The 15,923-nt window shown below is 39.1% G+C and overlaps 2 protein-coding genes across 6 annotated transcripts in view; one reads left to right on the top strand and one right to left on the bottom strand.

Moving 5' to 3' along the window:
* The window catches only part of ARMC2 (armadillo repeat containing 2), a 142,318-nt gene extending 128,055 nt beyond the window's left edge, over positions 1-14,263 (top strand). The window contains exon 18 of the mRNA XM_070417962.1: positions 14,068-14,263. Coding sequence (XP_070274063.1) covers positions 14,068-14,072 — 5 coding nt within the window. The 3' untranslated portion in view covers positions 14,073-14,263. The remainder of the gene's footprint in view (positions 1-14,067) is intronic.
* SESN1 (sestrin 1) overlaps positions 1-15,923 on the bottom strand; it is a 125,781-nt gene that overhangs the window by 46,294 nt on the left and 63,564 nt on the right. The window contains exon 1 of one of the 5 annotated variants that reach the window (XM_070417967.1): positions 13,602-13,626. The exons of 2 other annotated variants lie outside the window; for them this stretch is intronic. In XM_070417967.1, coding sequence (XP_070274068.1) covers positions 13,602-13,604 — 3 coding nt within the window. In that variant the 5' untranslated portion in view covers positions 13,605-13,626. Of the gene's footprint in view, positions 1-6,287; positions 6,476-13,601; positions 13,627-15,923 lie in introns of those variants that run through there. 2 more of the 5 variants (XM_070417966.1, XM_070417968.1) reach the window with 2 other exon arrangements.

The raw sequence follows: 15,923 nt of genomic DNA, 5'->3' as shown, positions 1-15,923 counted from the left end.
CATTCAACCAATCAAAGCATAATATGCTAATGATATGCTAAGGCCGCCCAGCCGCTCGCTATGACATGCACTGACCACCAGGAGGCAGACGCTCACCTCAGGAGCTTCCCCCTGGTGGTGAGTGTGCTCCCACAGGGGGAGCGCTGCTCAGCCAGAAGCCAGGCTCACAGCTGGCGAGCATAGCAGTGGTGGCAGGAGCCTTTCCCACTTCTGCGGCAGCACTAAGCATGTCCAACTGCTGGCTTAGGCCCACTCCCCACTGTCAGTTGGACATCCTCCGAGGGCTCTTGGACTGCAAGAGGGCGCAGGCTGGGATGAGGGACCGCACCCTGAGTGCACAAATTTCGCGCACCAGGCCTCTAGTTTGTAATAATGATCAAAATGAAACAGTCACATATCTTTTGAATCAACAATTCCATCCTAAACATCAAGGTTACATATGTGAAATGTTATAGTATATTAAAAGATAATCACTGTAACATTCATTGTCCTAAAAGTACAAGATATGCTCATCAACAGAGGACTGTGTCAATACATAGACAAGAACAGTGATTTTTAACCCTTTTCATTTCATTGCACACATAAACTAATTACTAAAATTCTGCAGCACACCAAAAAAATATATTTGTTGACGATCTGACAAAAAAATAGGTATAATTTTGATTCATTCACACCAGATGGCTATTGTGTTGGCTGTTGTCATTTTTTATTTGACAATCTAAGGGAAAAAGAGGTCAGTGCCCCTGACTATTTAAATAGTAGGGTATTGATTGTTTTAAAATTATTGCAGCACACTGCTGAAATTTGCTGGACTAGAATAACATGCATTGTACAAAATGAGGCAGTTCCTTATGGGTTGGCTTTAAATGATCTCCAAGGTATAGAATGTGGGGGCAAAAAAGCAAAGTATATAATTACTAGAGGCCCGGTGCACAAAATTCTTGCACTTGGGGGGAGGGGGTCACTCAGCCTGGCCTGCACCCTCTCACAGTCCAGGAGCCCTCGGGGGATATCCGACTACTGGCTTAGGCCCACTCCCCGGCTTAAGCCAGCAGTTGGACATCCTTAGTGCTGCCGGTGTGCTCGCCAGCCATGAGCGTGGCTTCTGGCTGAGTGGCACTCCCTCTGTGGGAGCGCACTGACTACCAAAGGGAAGCTCCTGCATTGAGTGTCTGCCCCTTGGTGGTCAGTGCTCATCATAGCAACCAGTCATTCCGCTGATCAACCACAGATTTGCATATGAGCCTTTTATTATACAGGATGTTCCTCTTTGTAAGGAGAGGGGGGAAAACTTAGCAATTCCACTTCTAGGACTTTATTCTATAAATATATTAGCAGCATATTGTAGGTGATATAAATAAAGTTTTTTAATGAGACCAGATTGATAGCTTATGGGTCTCAAACAAAGAGGTTGAATATTATTTTGGTTTTATTTTTATACCAAATGTATAGTTTATATACCAAAATATTATAAAACAATAGTTTTCCAGTTCTATAGTTATGGCAAGGGTCTTTGCCAACAGTCCTATGTAATTTTCAAGTCTCTGTAAGTCCATCCATACAGCTGTAGGAATTTAGAGGCCATATTGGTATCACTGTCTCCCCTCTTCCTTGCCTTCATTGGCCAAACCCTTCCTCCCCGTTCCTTAGGACATAAATTCTTTTAAAGGGGAAGATGGTGCATTTTAAAACAGGATGTTAAGAAAAGCCAACATTGCCCTAACCGGTTTGGCTCAGTGGGTAGAGCGTCAGTCAGCCTGTGGACTCAAGGGTCCCAGGTTTGATTCCGGTCAAGGGCATGTACCTTGGTTGTGGGCACATCCCTAGTAGGGAGTGTGCAGGAGGCAGCTGATCAATGTTTCTCTCTCATTGATGTTTCTAACTCTCTATCCTTCTCCCTTCCTCTCTGTAAAAAAATCAATAAAATATATTTTTAAAAAAAGAAAAGCCAACATTTTTGGGACTGGATTATAGATTCATTATGCTAATAACCTCTTAGTGTAAGATCACATCCATTCCTTGATGAGGTACCAGTTTGACAAAAAGATGAATCTAAAAAAAGAAGAGGGGACAGAAGAACAGAAAAAAACTGAAAATGAAAAGGAGTCTGACATTCAAGAATACAATTTCATTGTTTTACCTAAGGCTAGTTCTAAGTAAAACAGAATTTTACCCTTGGGCTATGAGGGTCAATTTCCTACTAAGCTGAAGAAATTGTGAGATGTTTGTGACATTCTGTAAAAGCAAAAAGGGAAATGGTAGGGGGAAAGAGAGGAAGTGAAAAAAAAAGATAAGGGGAAGAGATGGACAGCTTTTAAAAAATTAAGTCTTTCCCCAACAGAAAGGGTCAATATTAATATTGGGAAATACAATTACTACTATTCTAGACTTCACATCAATTATTTTCCTAATATTTGGAGGGAGGACTCAAAAGATGTCCTTTGTTTTCTCTCTCAGTTAATCGATTAGGTACCTAAGAAGGATACAAGAACATGTTATGAGCCATGGGATTGCATTCCAATTTATCCTAGTCCAGATACTGGTGGGAAGCAGATCACTGATTCTATCTAGCCTTCCATTGCACACAAATTGAGTTCTAACTTCTGGGAAAAGTAAACATGGTAATTGTCCTGATAACAGCCAGGAAGTCTGGTTAGAGGTAGTGTTTATTGAGCCTCATTAAGAGTTTTTGATAGCTTAAAGGTTCTTTTAGATATCACTATTATTATGTAATAGTATTCTTGGTCTCTAAAAGGTTGAAAGTTTCAATTTTCTGGAAAACTCACTTTTGAAACACTAATTTTTCTTAGTTACATGACAAATTAGTTACTACCCTATTTTCTGGCAGGAATTGATCCAAAATAGACACTGCAGGTTTTCAATAGGGTAATCATAGCCAAACTAAGTGCATTTCATAACATCCTAAAGGTTACTTCATCTGTATCTGTAAGAAACTGAATTATAGACTTAGATAAAATTTTGTCCAGTCCAGATTCTAGGAAGCAAAACTGCCAAGAGAAAGTAGCCTTGTTGAAAAAACAGATGTAGATGCTAATCACAGCATAAACATCATTGGCTCTTGGTAAAGGTGTGGCTGGGAAAACTAACACGGGAACTAACAGTCCTCTCCTCAACAATTCTCCTGATCAGCATCTTTGAAAGAGATAGCAAGTTTCCACCATCACAACATTGCTGCAAATCTCCGACATAGTATCATTAGTGTCTACTACTAACATAGTAACTTTCACAGTATGAAAATTCTTAGCAAATGTTGAGAGTACCACAGAAAAACTATATATCACTGTATAAAAGTACTATTCTAATGAGATTTTTAAAAACTTGATAAAGATACATTTATGAATCTATGTAAATATTCTTAAGTGAAAGAATGAATTTGCCACAAATGAAAGCATTTGTTGGCTATGGCATCTACCTACTTGTAAAACTAGTTAAAAATTTAAAATACTCAGATCATTTGAATCATTATATTTTTCGCACTGCACTTGGTACATCTTAAAACTGTACAGATGCTTTAATACTAATAACCACAACATTGATATTAATTGGAGTATGTGCTTTTTGAGGCATTTCAACAAGGCAAAGATATATTGTGTAAAAGTGAAAGTTCCACCCCACTCCCCCTTCTTAAGGAGAATCATTGTCTATAGCTGGGTGCTAGCCTTTTGAGATTCAAAAATTTTACATAGTGCCCTAGCTGGTTTGGCTCAGTGGATAGAGCCTCCTGGATTCCCATCAAGGGCACATGCTCAGGTTGTGGGCTCAGTCCCCAGTAGGGGGCATGTAGGAGGCAGCCAATCAATGATTCTCTCTCATCATTGATGTTTCTAGCTCTCTCTCCTCTTCCTTCCTCTCTAAAATCAATAAAAATAAATTTAAATAGAAATAAAGAAATCTAGAAGTGTTATAAAGAAATATTCCTACTACAACAAAATATACTATAGTGTTTCTTTTAAAATTGTCATTTACTCTACTAGAAAATTTAAAAATATGTAAAGTTCAAGGTACCTCATTTTCTAGTGTCTGGTCACTTATGAACTACTAGAGGCCCGGTGCACGAAATTCCTGCATTGGGGGGTGGGGAGTTGGTTGGTCCCTCAGCCTGGATTGAGAGAGGGCACAGGCTAGGCCGAGGGACCCCACCGGTGCATGATCGGGGTCTGGGAGGTACACAGGAGGTTGGCCAGCCAGAGAGGGACGGTGGGAGGGCTCCATGGTGTGCCCGGCCCGTCTCGCTCAATCCCGATTGGCCGGGCCCCAGCAGCTAGCTAACCTACTGGTCGGAGCGTCTGTCCACTGGTGATCAGTGCATGTCACAGTGAGCGGTTGAGTGACCTTAGCACATCACACTTTGATTGGTTGAATGGCCGACCAGACGACTAGACACTTAGCGTATTAGGCTTTTATTATATAGGACACTAGAGGCCCGATGCACGAATTCATGCATAGGTGAGGTCCCTCAGCCTAACTGGTGATCGGGGCCGATCGGGGCTGGCTGGCCAAGTGGAGGAACCACGGGAGATTGGCTGTGGGAGTGCACTGACCACTGGGGGGGGGGGGGGGGCAGTTTCTGCGCTGAGCATCTACACCCTGGTGGTCAGTGCGTGTCATAGTGACTGGTCGTTCAGTCACTTAGGCTTTTATATATATAGATTCTAATAAAATAAACACTCACTGACGTCAAAGTACTTGATTTGTAAGGCTGCCTTAGGTCCCTAGGTGTGCCCTATATACTATAGTTAGAAGTTTCATTCCTGGAAGTGTTTCATATAAAAGCACTATGGAAGCTTGCTATTTGAAAGAGTTATGTTAGTTCTTTTGCAAAGTAAATCATTTTCCAATAAAGCAGTGCTTCCTAATTTATATTCTCAGATGTTTGATGTGTTAAAAATGAAATACAACTATACAATGCTTCCTGGTTTCCCAAACACAATCCCATGGGCATAATACCACAGAAAATCAATGTGAAAGCTAAAATGTATCTCTTTATCTTCTAATTTACATGGCTGTATTTAGGGAGTCTAGATCTGGGTAAGAACCAGGATTCTGCCTCACAAATATAGCCAGAAATAACAAATGTATTCAAGCACAATTATTGGGGTTCATTTCTCAAAATGAGAAAATATCTGTATGGCCTGCAAACAAAAAATAAATGCTACTTGAACACCTTCACGGTGTTTTCTCTTTGGTAAAGTTTCCAAAGCAAGTTATAAGAGTTTTGTTTTGTTTTGTGTGGTTCTTTTTTTTTTTAGGTTGTTGCATTAACTGTAAACAAGGAGCATATTATATATCCACGAGTGTTAAAATCTAGAAACAGTATTTGCTGTTACATACAACCTTCAAGAGAAAATGTCTTCATTTAAGTTTCCGTGAATATTAAGTATTCTCATAATGTAGATTCCATTTAAAATACTATGAATATTAAAACTGAGTAATTTTAGTGGGCAAAGCTGCAGAGAACTTACTTTGCATTTAGATTTCTTGAAGTAAGGCAATATATTGCAATCTGATTTCAATGCAAACTTTAATGTCTACTTATTTTGTCCCTTGTTAGTTTCTGAACCAAAGCCTTTCTTTCAAAGGTTAAAATTGTAAAGTTATATTAGTAATTCTCAAATGGTGCCCTATTTGCAACCACTTAGGAAAAATACAAAATGTTACAATTGGCTCTTTCTGAAGGCCCATTCAGGCACAAAAGGGATGGTAATAAGAGTAAACGTTGTGCATAACGTTATGGAGCTGGCAGAACATACCTACTCTAGGCAACATCATCTTTTAACTGACTGAAATGTATTTTTTTTCCTTTGTCTTTCTCTTTCTAAGTAGGAGGCAAAGGGAGTGAGGGGTCACTGAAAAATCTGGTTTGACAGGACGCCTAGGGGGAAAAATCCACAGGCTGTTCTCCCTGAGACTGAGCTTTGTTCGGTTTCTGACTTGTGGAGACTTGCACAGGAGGCAATGTTATTTACGTGCCGGAGACTTCCATGAAATGACCGAGGCAGGTGTCTCTTCCAGGCCGGCAGTGTTTGCCCAGGGACCGGCGTGGAAAGCATGTCCCCTCCACCCTCCATCACAGCCCGCCCCTGCACCCAAGGGGCCGCAGGCCAGCCGAGACGCCCCCGCCGCGCAGGCGGTTGTTTCAGGGCGACCTCCCGGGGGAGCGTTCTCTGAAGCTGTTAGGGTGAGTCAGTGGGGCAGCCACACGACCACCCTGCAGCCCAGGCAGCTCGCGGGGCCACCCGCCCGCCTGACCGGCCCCTTGCCCGTACCTCGTCCTGGCTGCGGCCCCCGCCGCACTGCTTGCAGCCTAGCAGCTCCGAGACGGCCAGTGAGGCGGTGTATGCCTCGTTCGCGGCGGTGGCCAGGCGCATGTCGGCGTGGAGACGAGACGGCAGCGGTCACCAAGAGTGGCCTGGGCGGCTCGGAGGAGGCGAGCGCCGGATGGGAGGCAGGCCGGCCGGGGTTCGGGGTGCAGCAGCTCAGGCAGCGCGGACCGCGGGGGCAGAGCGGGCCGGGGAGGGGCGGGGCGAACCAACCAGCCGCTCCGCCCAGCCCCGCTGTCACTCCGCCGCCTGGAGGCCACGAGCACCAATTCGGACCCTCGGCGCCCTGGAGCCCCGCCCTCTTAGCGCGGAGGGGCGGGCGTTGGCGGGCGGTTCCAATGCTGACCAACCCAGCGAAAAACAAGCTCCTGGGGCCAGCTCCCCAGAGCAGCTAATGCTCAGGTCCGGAACTCGGGCGGCACAGTCGGTTGGGAGGTGAGCGTGCACCGCAGCACGAGCCCTCAGGCTTCACTGAAAGGAGAACTGCCCCTGCCTGCCCCCAGGACCAGCAGCCGAGAGCTGCCCTCCCTTCACCCGCTTGGGTCCTTTTACCTAGAGCCAGGCAGCAACCAGCCTCTCTAGACTGACCCTCACACCAAGAGGAGGAATCAAGTTCATTTTACATTTTATAAACCACTGAAATTTCCCTCTTCCCTTCCAATAATGCCCAAACAACGCAGAATGGGCCACAGAACTCAGGAAGAAGTACAGGACCATGGCCTGCCTATATTCAATATAAATTGATTTTTGGTAAGCTATATAGAAACTATAAATATCACTCTCCTACACAGATAAGGTTAGCAGATCTCTGAATTTTCTTTTTTCTTTTCAAGTAAATTCGAAGGCTTTAAAATGTCTAATGTTCCCTCACAAGCGCCTTGGATTCTAAAGAAAGAATTTCTAAAAATCCGATGAAATTTTTGAGAAAATATAGGTTATAAAGGGACACAAAAACCTGACATTGTTGGATCCAGAACGCAAATCTCTCAAATCTTGTGTCAATACTATTTCCTTACATGACTCCATTAACTTTTAAAAATCAACTCCCAAATTAGAACTCTTTTTGCATGTTTGCCCTATGGTTTTCAAAAGCTTACATGCTCAGGTTAAAAAAAAAGTTGGAACATCTGACAGAAGCAAACAAATGGAGTTTAAATTCTGACAGGCACAGAACCAGAACTTACAAATGAAAATAAGTTTCAGTCTTAGAAGTGAAATTACAATGTCTCAGACAATACTAAGTTACTCCTTTTGCTCAAACTGTCATATTTTTAAAGTAGCAGGTTAAAAATGGATACTTTTTATTTATCTTCCCAGATAAATAAGATGTTTGTGCTCATACACTACTTTTATAAATTGTTAAAGCATCCAAAGTATTTTTACTGGTCAAGAAAAGCAATTTTGGGCTAATAGCATAGAAGAAAAGGCTATAGAAGCTTCCAAGCTCAGAGGGAGTTCTGAGCACAGCCACAAAAACAAACATTATAATCAAATGCCCACTCAGCTACAAACAGGCAAAACAAACCTAGCAAATCATCCAATTTACAGCAATATGAGCTGTACCCTCCAAGATACACTGATTGTAGATGAGTATAGGAAACACAAATGGGCTTCTTGTATGGGGTTGTGAGCTACAAAGGTAGTTAGATAATGAAGGAAGTATGTGAAAATGATGACTGGTTCCAGAAGAGCTGGGCTGTGATTTTATTTTCTGGAAGGAATAAAATAGTCAGGTTAGTTATCTAGTAGGGTATAACCTTCTTTGTGACATTAAAATATGTCATTTGCAAAATGGAGAATGCTTACCTTTTTATTTTTTAATGAAGCATGCATTCCCAAAAATGGTTTAAAATAATTAAGTGCAAATTAAAACTGCAAACTGTATACATATAGTGTTTGATGCTTAGTGCTTGATATTTATTGAAGAAGCATATACTAAAATTGTTTAGGAAGTTCCAATTAGGATTCCTTTTTTATTTTAATGAAAGTTTCAGCTTATTTATTTCAATGCCACCTTAAGTAAAAAGAAAAATAATTTAAACATATTTTAATTTAGTGATTTACCAAGGCCTTCTAGCAATTAAATGTCAAGATTCCTTTATGGTCTCTATTAAAGACTGACATAAGTTCTTCAAAGAATGCTAATTTCTGCTCATTTTAATAAAGCAGTACAGTGAATTTGTTACTCTGTTCTCCAATATAAAAAGGTTGCCTCCAGATAAATCTATAGTAACCAGGAATACCAACAAATTGACCTGAAAATATCACTGTAGATTTCACTTTGGGAAATGTTTTGTTTCAAATCGTGGATTAAAAAGGGGCCACATGCTAACCTGACAAACTCAGAGACCTAAAGTAACCACAAAGGATAGAATGAAATTAAAACGTTTTAACTAAAAGCAGTTTATGGCAGGTAGTCAAGTCCTAGGCTAAGATCTTCCCGGACAAAAGTCAATCTTTACCTTAACTAAGCCAGTCTATTGTCTTTTACATCTAGGATAAAATTCCCTTGGAATATCAGGGTAACTCCCACTTTAGTGTGTGTTTTTTTTTCCAGACCCCTCAGGGCACAACCAAGGCACAGAGACCACAAATCCTCTCATTGCTATTGTTATGTTAATTGTCAACTGTCAACTGTTAACAATCCTTTACCTACTTAGGTAAAAGACCTATGTGCCTGTGTTACTTTTCATCTAATCCCAGAGGTTTCCCCACTTTGCTTTCTTCCACTCCCCCTCCCCCTCCTAATCTATCACCAATAATAGATTTTATGTAACTTGCATCTTCTCTTTTGATTGTAATGTATAAAACAAGGTGCGAAACTGCCATTCTCTGGAGCATTATCTCAATCTGTTGAGATTTTGCTTCCCTGCAATTGTTGACAGTTTGGCTCAAATAAACTCACAAAAATTCTTTACAGGTTTGGATGCTTCTTATGTTGACAAAATTATTCAATAAAAAGTTTGTATTTTCCAAAGATTTCATTTCTTGAGTAGACTGGATGTCCTGAAGGTGCGTCTCCTAATGAACCCCCAGTGCTAGGCACATGACAGGCATGCAATAAACATCTGCTGAAAAGATGACCATCCTAAGTACAGAACGGTAATTGGAAAGAATTATGCTTTTGATATTTACCACAGGTTATCAATGTAGGCCAGCAGCTATTTTATAAAGTCTGCTATTTAAACATTTTATTTCAAAATTTTATTTCTTCTAAGAAGAATACTAACATCTAATACAAGAAGTAATATTATTTTGGAAATATTGCCTTCCCTCTAAAAATATTTTGGTAAACTTAACTGTAGCAAAGTGAGGTTTTGCATCTGTCATTAGCAGTAATGGTCTCAACTCCGATATTCTAAAAAATAAGCTGATACACCCACATAAAAACTGGAGGCAGTTAGATGAGCTCATTTGAGCAGAGAACTATGAAGCATTAGAGTCCAGACTTGGAGTTAGGGTCAAGATAGGCTTCCTAAGGAAGAAACATCTGAGCTAAGACATAGGGAATTGGAAGGGAGGCCTTGGTAAGGAGAGAGGAGGAGGAGAGAGGGGGAGGGAAGGAGGAGGAGGGAGAGGGAGAGGGAGGGAGGGAGGGAGAGACTCTTGGTGGGGGAGTAAAGGCAGAGTTCAAAGCAACAAAACCAGCATGTTCAAAGGCCCAGAGGCAGGGGAGAGAGTGAGAGTAGTCCATTAGGGAAGGAGAATAAAGGAAGTTCATTGGGTCTGGAAGCAGAGGGTATGGAGAGTAATGGATGGAGTTTAGGTAAAAAAATAAACCTAAGGGGGGACTTGTTAAAACCAGCATGTCAAACTCGAGGCCCCCAGACTGCACGAGGCCCAAAATGAATATTAATGTGGCCCAGCCAACATAATGGTAAGAAACATTTTAATAAAAATTTCATAACTTAATTTTTACAATATCCTGTTATACATAATTATTAATGAACTACAAAGTTCAATGACTGATTACTATAATCGTGTTGCATTCATTTCCCTTATGTGCCTTACACACAGGCTCACCATTTCTCTCCACTAACACTAGCAGCGAATATTTTAGCAGCCGATTGCCACGTCATTAGTCTTGGACTAACTTGTTTGGTGTGCACAACAGGAAATATTTCGCTTGTGGGGAACAAGAAAAATAGGTTTATTGGCGTTACACTTATTAATTTGTGCAGTTATTCAGTGTCTGGTAAGTTAATGTTCAAGAAAAAATAAAATTTTTATTAAAATGTTCTCTTATTTTAATAACTAGAGGCCTGTTGCACGAAAAGATTCGTGCAATAGGCCTTCCCTTCCCCCTGGCTGCCGGCACCAGTTTTCCTCTGGCACCTGGGACCCAGGCCTTCACTCCGGCTGGAGCCGCCTTCAAGCCTTCGCTGCTCTGGCTGGAGCCGCCTTCATTCTTCGCTCCACCACTTCCGGCCAAAATATGCAAATTAACCGCCATCTTTGTTGGCGGTTAATTTGCATATCTTGCTGATTAGCCAATGGGAGGCATAGCGAAGGTATGGTCAATTACCATGTTTGTCTATTTTTAGATAGGATTACTCATTTATTTCAGCCCTTTGTATTCAGCATGTCTCTATCGAAATAAACCTACATTTCTATGAAAATTGAAGCTTTTGTTTTTTTGTGACCCACATAAACTAAACCTTGTTTATTTGGCCCGTGTTAGCCTTTTAGTTTGACATGCTGTGTTAAAGAGTCATTAGGGGAGATACATTTCATTCTTACGTATACTGTGGAGTTATTCAAATTTTAAAGAGTAGAATGGTATCAAATTTGCATTTCAGCTAAGGTTTAGCAAAATATATTGGAAAAGGCAAAACTGGAGGCAGGAAGATGAGTTAGGAAGGGTATTGAGGCGATTCTGGCAAGGGAAAAGGCTGGTCTGGAAACAGTGGGGATGAAGCAAAGGGGAGGAATGTTTGTTTCTCCAACATAAGTTTCTTGAAAAAGAAAATCACACCTCATTCTTTTGTCTTTGAAATTTAGGATATAAATCTCAAATTACCTGCTATCCGGATCCAAGTGTTTTCCCTAATTAATCATTTGTCTTGAAAAAATTTAGCCAATTCATAAAAAAGGATAGATTTTAGTAGAAAGAATACTTACTAATCAGGCCAAAAGGCATAATCACACTTTCATGGACCACCTATTAAACCTTAAATTTTCTCATTAACCCAAGGAATTATATTGAAGTACTACCGATTTAAAGATCTATTCATTAGAGTTGGAATTATATTTAATAATTGATTAGAAAACACAAAGAGCAGTGGTTTTAGCCATTAAACCAAATAACTTTAAGAGTGGGAGTGGGATTCATTACATTTATGTGGTTTAAGCATGTTATTTAAAAATGTCCCATTGTCATTTAAAACATTTCATTTAGAATGAGTGCTGGTTTATAAGATTACTTCTGCTTGCTAATTTTGTCAAGATATTTCTTCTCTAGCTGATATCTTCCTGTTTTTGTATATATAGCTTGTCTGTTAAGCACTTTTTTCCTTTCAACATCATGTTTTGGGTACACTGAGATCCTTTTAGCACTGAACTTTAATTTTACTTGTGCTTATTTGTCTTCTACTTTTTTTCACTTCTTCAATTTAATTTTTAGAATTACATGACTTATAAAGGAGCAAGAATATTGACAAATCTTTGCTCTCTCTCAAGGTTTTTTCTTTTGCTTATTTTTAATTCAAGAATAATTGACCAACAACATTATATTAGTTTCAGGTGTATAACATGATTCAATATTTGTATATATTTCAAAATGATCACCACAATAAATCTAATTAACATCTGTCACCCTACATAGTCACAAAATATTTTTTCTTGTGATGAGAACTTTTAAGATTTACTCTCTTAGTATAGGGTTTCTTCTTTTAGAAATGCAGTTTTAAATCTCCACATAGGCTTCAAAAAATACAGGCCATCCATCACCCATATTTGAAAATAAGAAGTACAATATTCTAAGCAGTGTTGGTGGTTTTAAATCAGAAAATTACTTTCCCCCAAAGAAAAAGCATGTTCAATCATGGTCAGGTTAATGATAATAACCTATCAATGATAATGATAACAAAAATAGTTATGACAGTAACTAGTTATGACAGTAATAGGCTAATGACAGTAAGACCAGTAACTTATGAAGACCTACATATCAGACACTAAGCACTTTATACCTATAAGACAGATATAATTATTTGTTTTACACACTTATAAAACAGAAATTCATAAAGTATGGGTAACTTGTCCAAGAATATAAAAGTAGAAAAATGCAACCAGAGATTAGAACCCAGGTCTGTCTGAACCCAAAGCAGCAGAAGCTGGGCTACTTCTTTTAATGAATATTTAAAATTTTTTGAAAAATATGATTAGCCTAAGTTCTTGACTGTGAGGAGAAGTGAAGAGGACAGGAAGAAAGAAAAACGTAGCTCCCTTGTTTATACTCAGGGTGAGATCTGGTTAAAAAACAAAACAAACAAACACCAAAACCCCACAAATAAACAGAAATCATGGAATGAGTGATCTTGGTCTTTGAGAGCTTTGCTTCTCTATTTCTCTATCCTGTCCGCCTTCTCAGTGTTTCTTCCCAGGCATTTGGTGACTTTATGCTACTTACCCAATGCTCTTTCAATAAGTAACTCACGGGAGTCTATCCAAACTTTTAAATGCTCCTTATATTATCCCTATTCCTCTTAGAGAGAATAACTGGAAGGTATTAAGAAGAAAACAGGGTTAACTCACTCTTTTTATTTTATGGAGGCTGATATCTCATACTAATTTATTTATTTAGTCTGTCTCAATAGAATGTCAGCGCCATAAAATCAGAATGTTTGCTTTTTTTGTTCACTGCTGTATTTCCAATGCCCTAATGCCAGCACACAGACCTTCAAAAATTATGTACTGAATCAATGAATTCTGCAGAGATGTTTCCATTAAAAAAAAAAGCTTAACTCAATTAAAAGTATAATAATGAATTTCAAGTTCAATATTCAGTTTATAAAAGATGTGGGCCATCTAGATGAACATTTTAGAAGGCTTTGGGGCCACTAAAGCAGGCAGGCTCTGCATAGGAATCAGACTGTCCTTGGGTTCAATTCTGCTAAGCAGCCTCTATTTTTCATAGTCTCTCTCCATCTTCTTGGGAACCCACAGATACTCCCAAGCTTCTTTGATTTTTTTTCTGTGCCTGCTCTCTTTCACAACACCAAGATAGCAGCTATATAGGTCAGACACTGCTTGTATACATACCATTGTTTGACAAGATTCATAAATGTTTTGTAACCAAGTTTGATTTTAAACATCCTCTGGCCTATCCAAGGTGAAATGACAGGAAAGTGTCTGTTGAGATATAAAAATTAAATGGGAGAATTTATGCAGAAATACTACAACTTTTAGAGGCTAATTACTTTTTGGCATCATTGTTGAATTACATAAGAAGGAATAGGTTTAATTTGGAATAGGATAAAATACAGGAAAAAGGTGAATGTAGTAGGAAATTAAGAGTACTTTATCCCACATTTTCTTAGGAGCTACTGATGATTTTAAAGAAGGAAAAAAAGAAATGATACAAACTAAAAAAAAACAACGGAGCTCTCAGACTATGCATATATACTAACTATATGGCATAATTTAAAAAATATTTATTGATTAGAGAGAGAGAGAGAGAGAAAAAGAGAGAGACATTGATTTCTTGTTCCACTTTATACATTCACAGGTTGATGCTTATGTGTGTCCAGACCGGGATCAAACCCACAACCTTGACCTATTGGGACGACATTCTAACCAACTGCGCTACCTGGCCAGGGCTAAAATAGTAATCAAGGGGCTAGAGTTCATCTATACCTAAAAACATGTGAAAATATATGTTTTTTAAAGACATGGTTTTTGTTTGTGTTTTTTGTTTTTTTTTATTGATTTCAGAGAAAGGAAGGGAGAGTGAGAGTGAGATAGAAACATCAATGATGAGAAACACTGATAGGCTGCCTCCTGCAAACCCCTACTGGGGATTGAGCCAGCAACCGGAACATGTGCCCTGACCAGGAATTGAACCATGACCTGGTTCATGGATTGATGCTCAACCACTGAGCCACACTAGTCAGACTGAAAATAGTTTTTAAATTCTCAAACTTCTGTTAGTGGGCACAGGAAAGAACTGGTTTTAATATATAACCTGTAATTATATATTAGTCTGGCATAATATTTAAAAAATTTATCTCTTCAAAATAGGTAAAAACCAAACCTAATATCTTCAACTTATCCTGACTCCACAGACTTGATGGAACTCAACACTGAAGTATCTACTTCTTTTATAAAATTGAATTTACCCATGGTTAAAATGTTTGGGCTAAATGTATATTGATGAGTCATTAGCTTAATCATGTCTGACTTTTGAATGTTTTATTCATACTAAAGATAATTTTGAGTCAAAGAAACAAAATCCCAATGATGATAATCTAAAATCTTTTAATCAAATTATAACAGCTATGCTGACCTCCCTATCTATGTCGCATGGGTGTGTTTTGATCTGTCATTGTCAATCGTGAATTTGGTTGACACTTCTATTATAGAGAAAGGGCGAATAGCGATATTAAAATATTTCTTCTAATTAATTTCCTTTCAATGTGCACGAATTCGTGCACCAGGTCACTAGTTTATTAATAAAAATGCCAGTTTGTATTTGATCTGCACACTAGCACTCTCATAGTAGGTTTGGAGGATACATGGTAGTCTATCACTCCTTACATTATTCACCCAAGGCTTGGGTCAGGCTTTAAGGTTCAGGCATGCTCTAAAGATTCTACTGGTTCCAGCAGAGTGCTGGGGGGATCTGGTTCAAAGTCTTATTCCCATCAATGCCAGATAGAGCCTTAGAGAGGAAAAGCTCATAGAATCACATTTCACAATGATATACTGAATTACAAACCAAACTTGCCTTACAATAAACTTTCATTTAGCCTGTCCTGGAACTGGTCTATAAATGAAAGGATTATCAATCTTCTAGCCCTTTTCCAGAAAACATGAGTTAAGTCCACCTTATCCTCAGTGACATACATGCCAATATGATCTTTAATAGCTTTTATCCTATATCACAAAAAATTGACCTAATAAATTTTTCAGTGAAATACTTCGGAAATTTTTTAAAAAATTAACACTAAGGATATTATTGATATCCAAAGAATCTTTTGTGTTTTTAACAGGGAGGTTTTTATTTTTTATTATTATTTTTTAATCCTCACTCGAGGATATTTTTCCACTAATTTTTAGAGAGAGTGGAAGAGAGAGGAAAAGACACTGGGAAATACTGATATGAAAGAAACACTTTGATTGGTTGCCTCCTGCATGAGCCCATACCAAGGCCCGGGCCAGGGAGGAGACTGCAACTGAGGTACGTGCCCTTGACTAGAACCAAACCCGGGACCCTTCAGTCTGCAGACTAAATGCTCTATGCACTGAGCCAAACCGGTTAGGGCAACAAGCAGGTTTTAAAATAATGTATTTGCTCTCTACAATTAGAACTTGCTTTATGTCAGAAAATTCAACTTTCAAATATTAAAATATTTTAAAAACTAA

The sequence above is a fragment of the Myotis yumanensis genome, unplaced genomic scaffold, assembly GCF_028538775.1.
Source record: "Myotis yumanensis isolate MYYU_CA2020_CCGP unplaced genomic scaffold, mMyoYum1.0.hap1 SCAF_6, whole genome shotgun sequence".
NCBI lineage: Eukaryota > Metazoa > Chordata > Mammalia > Chiroptera > Vespertilionidae > Myotis > Myotis yumanensis.
The sequence above is the reverse complement of the archived record's forward strand: the minus strand, read 5'-3'. Positions and strand labels throughout refer to the sequence as shown.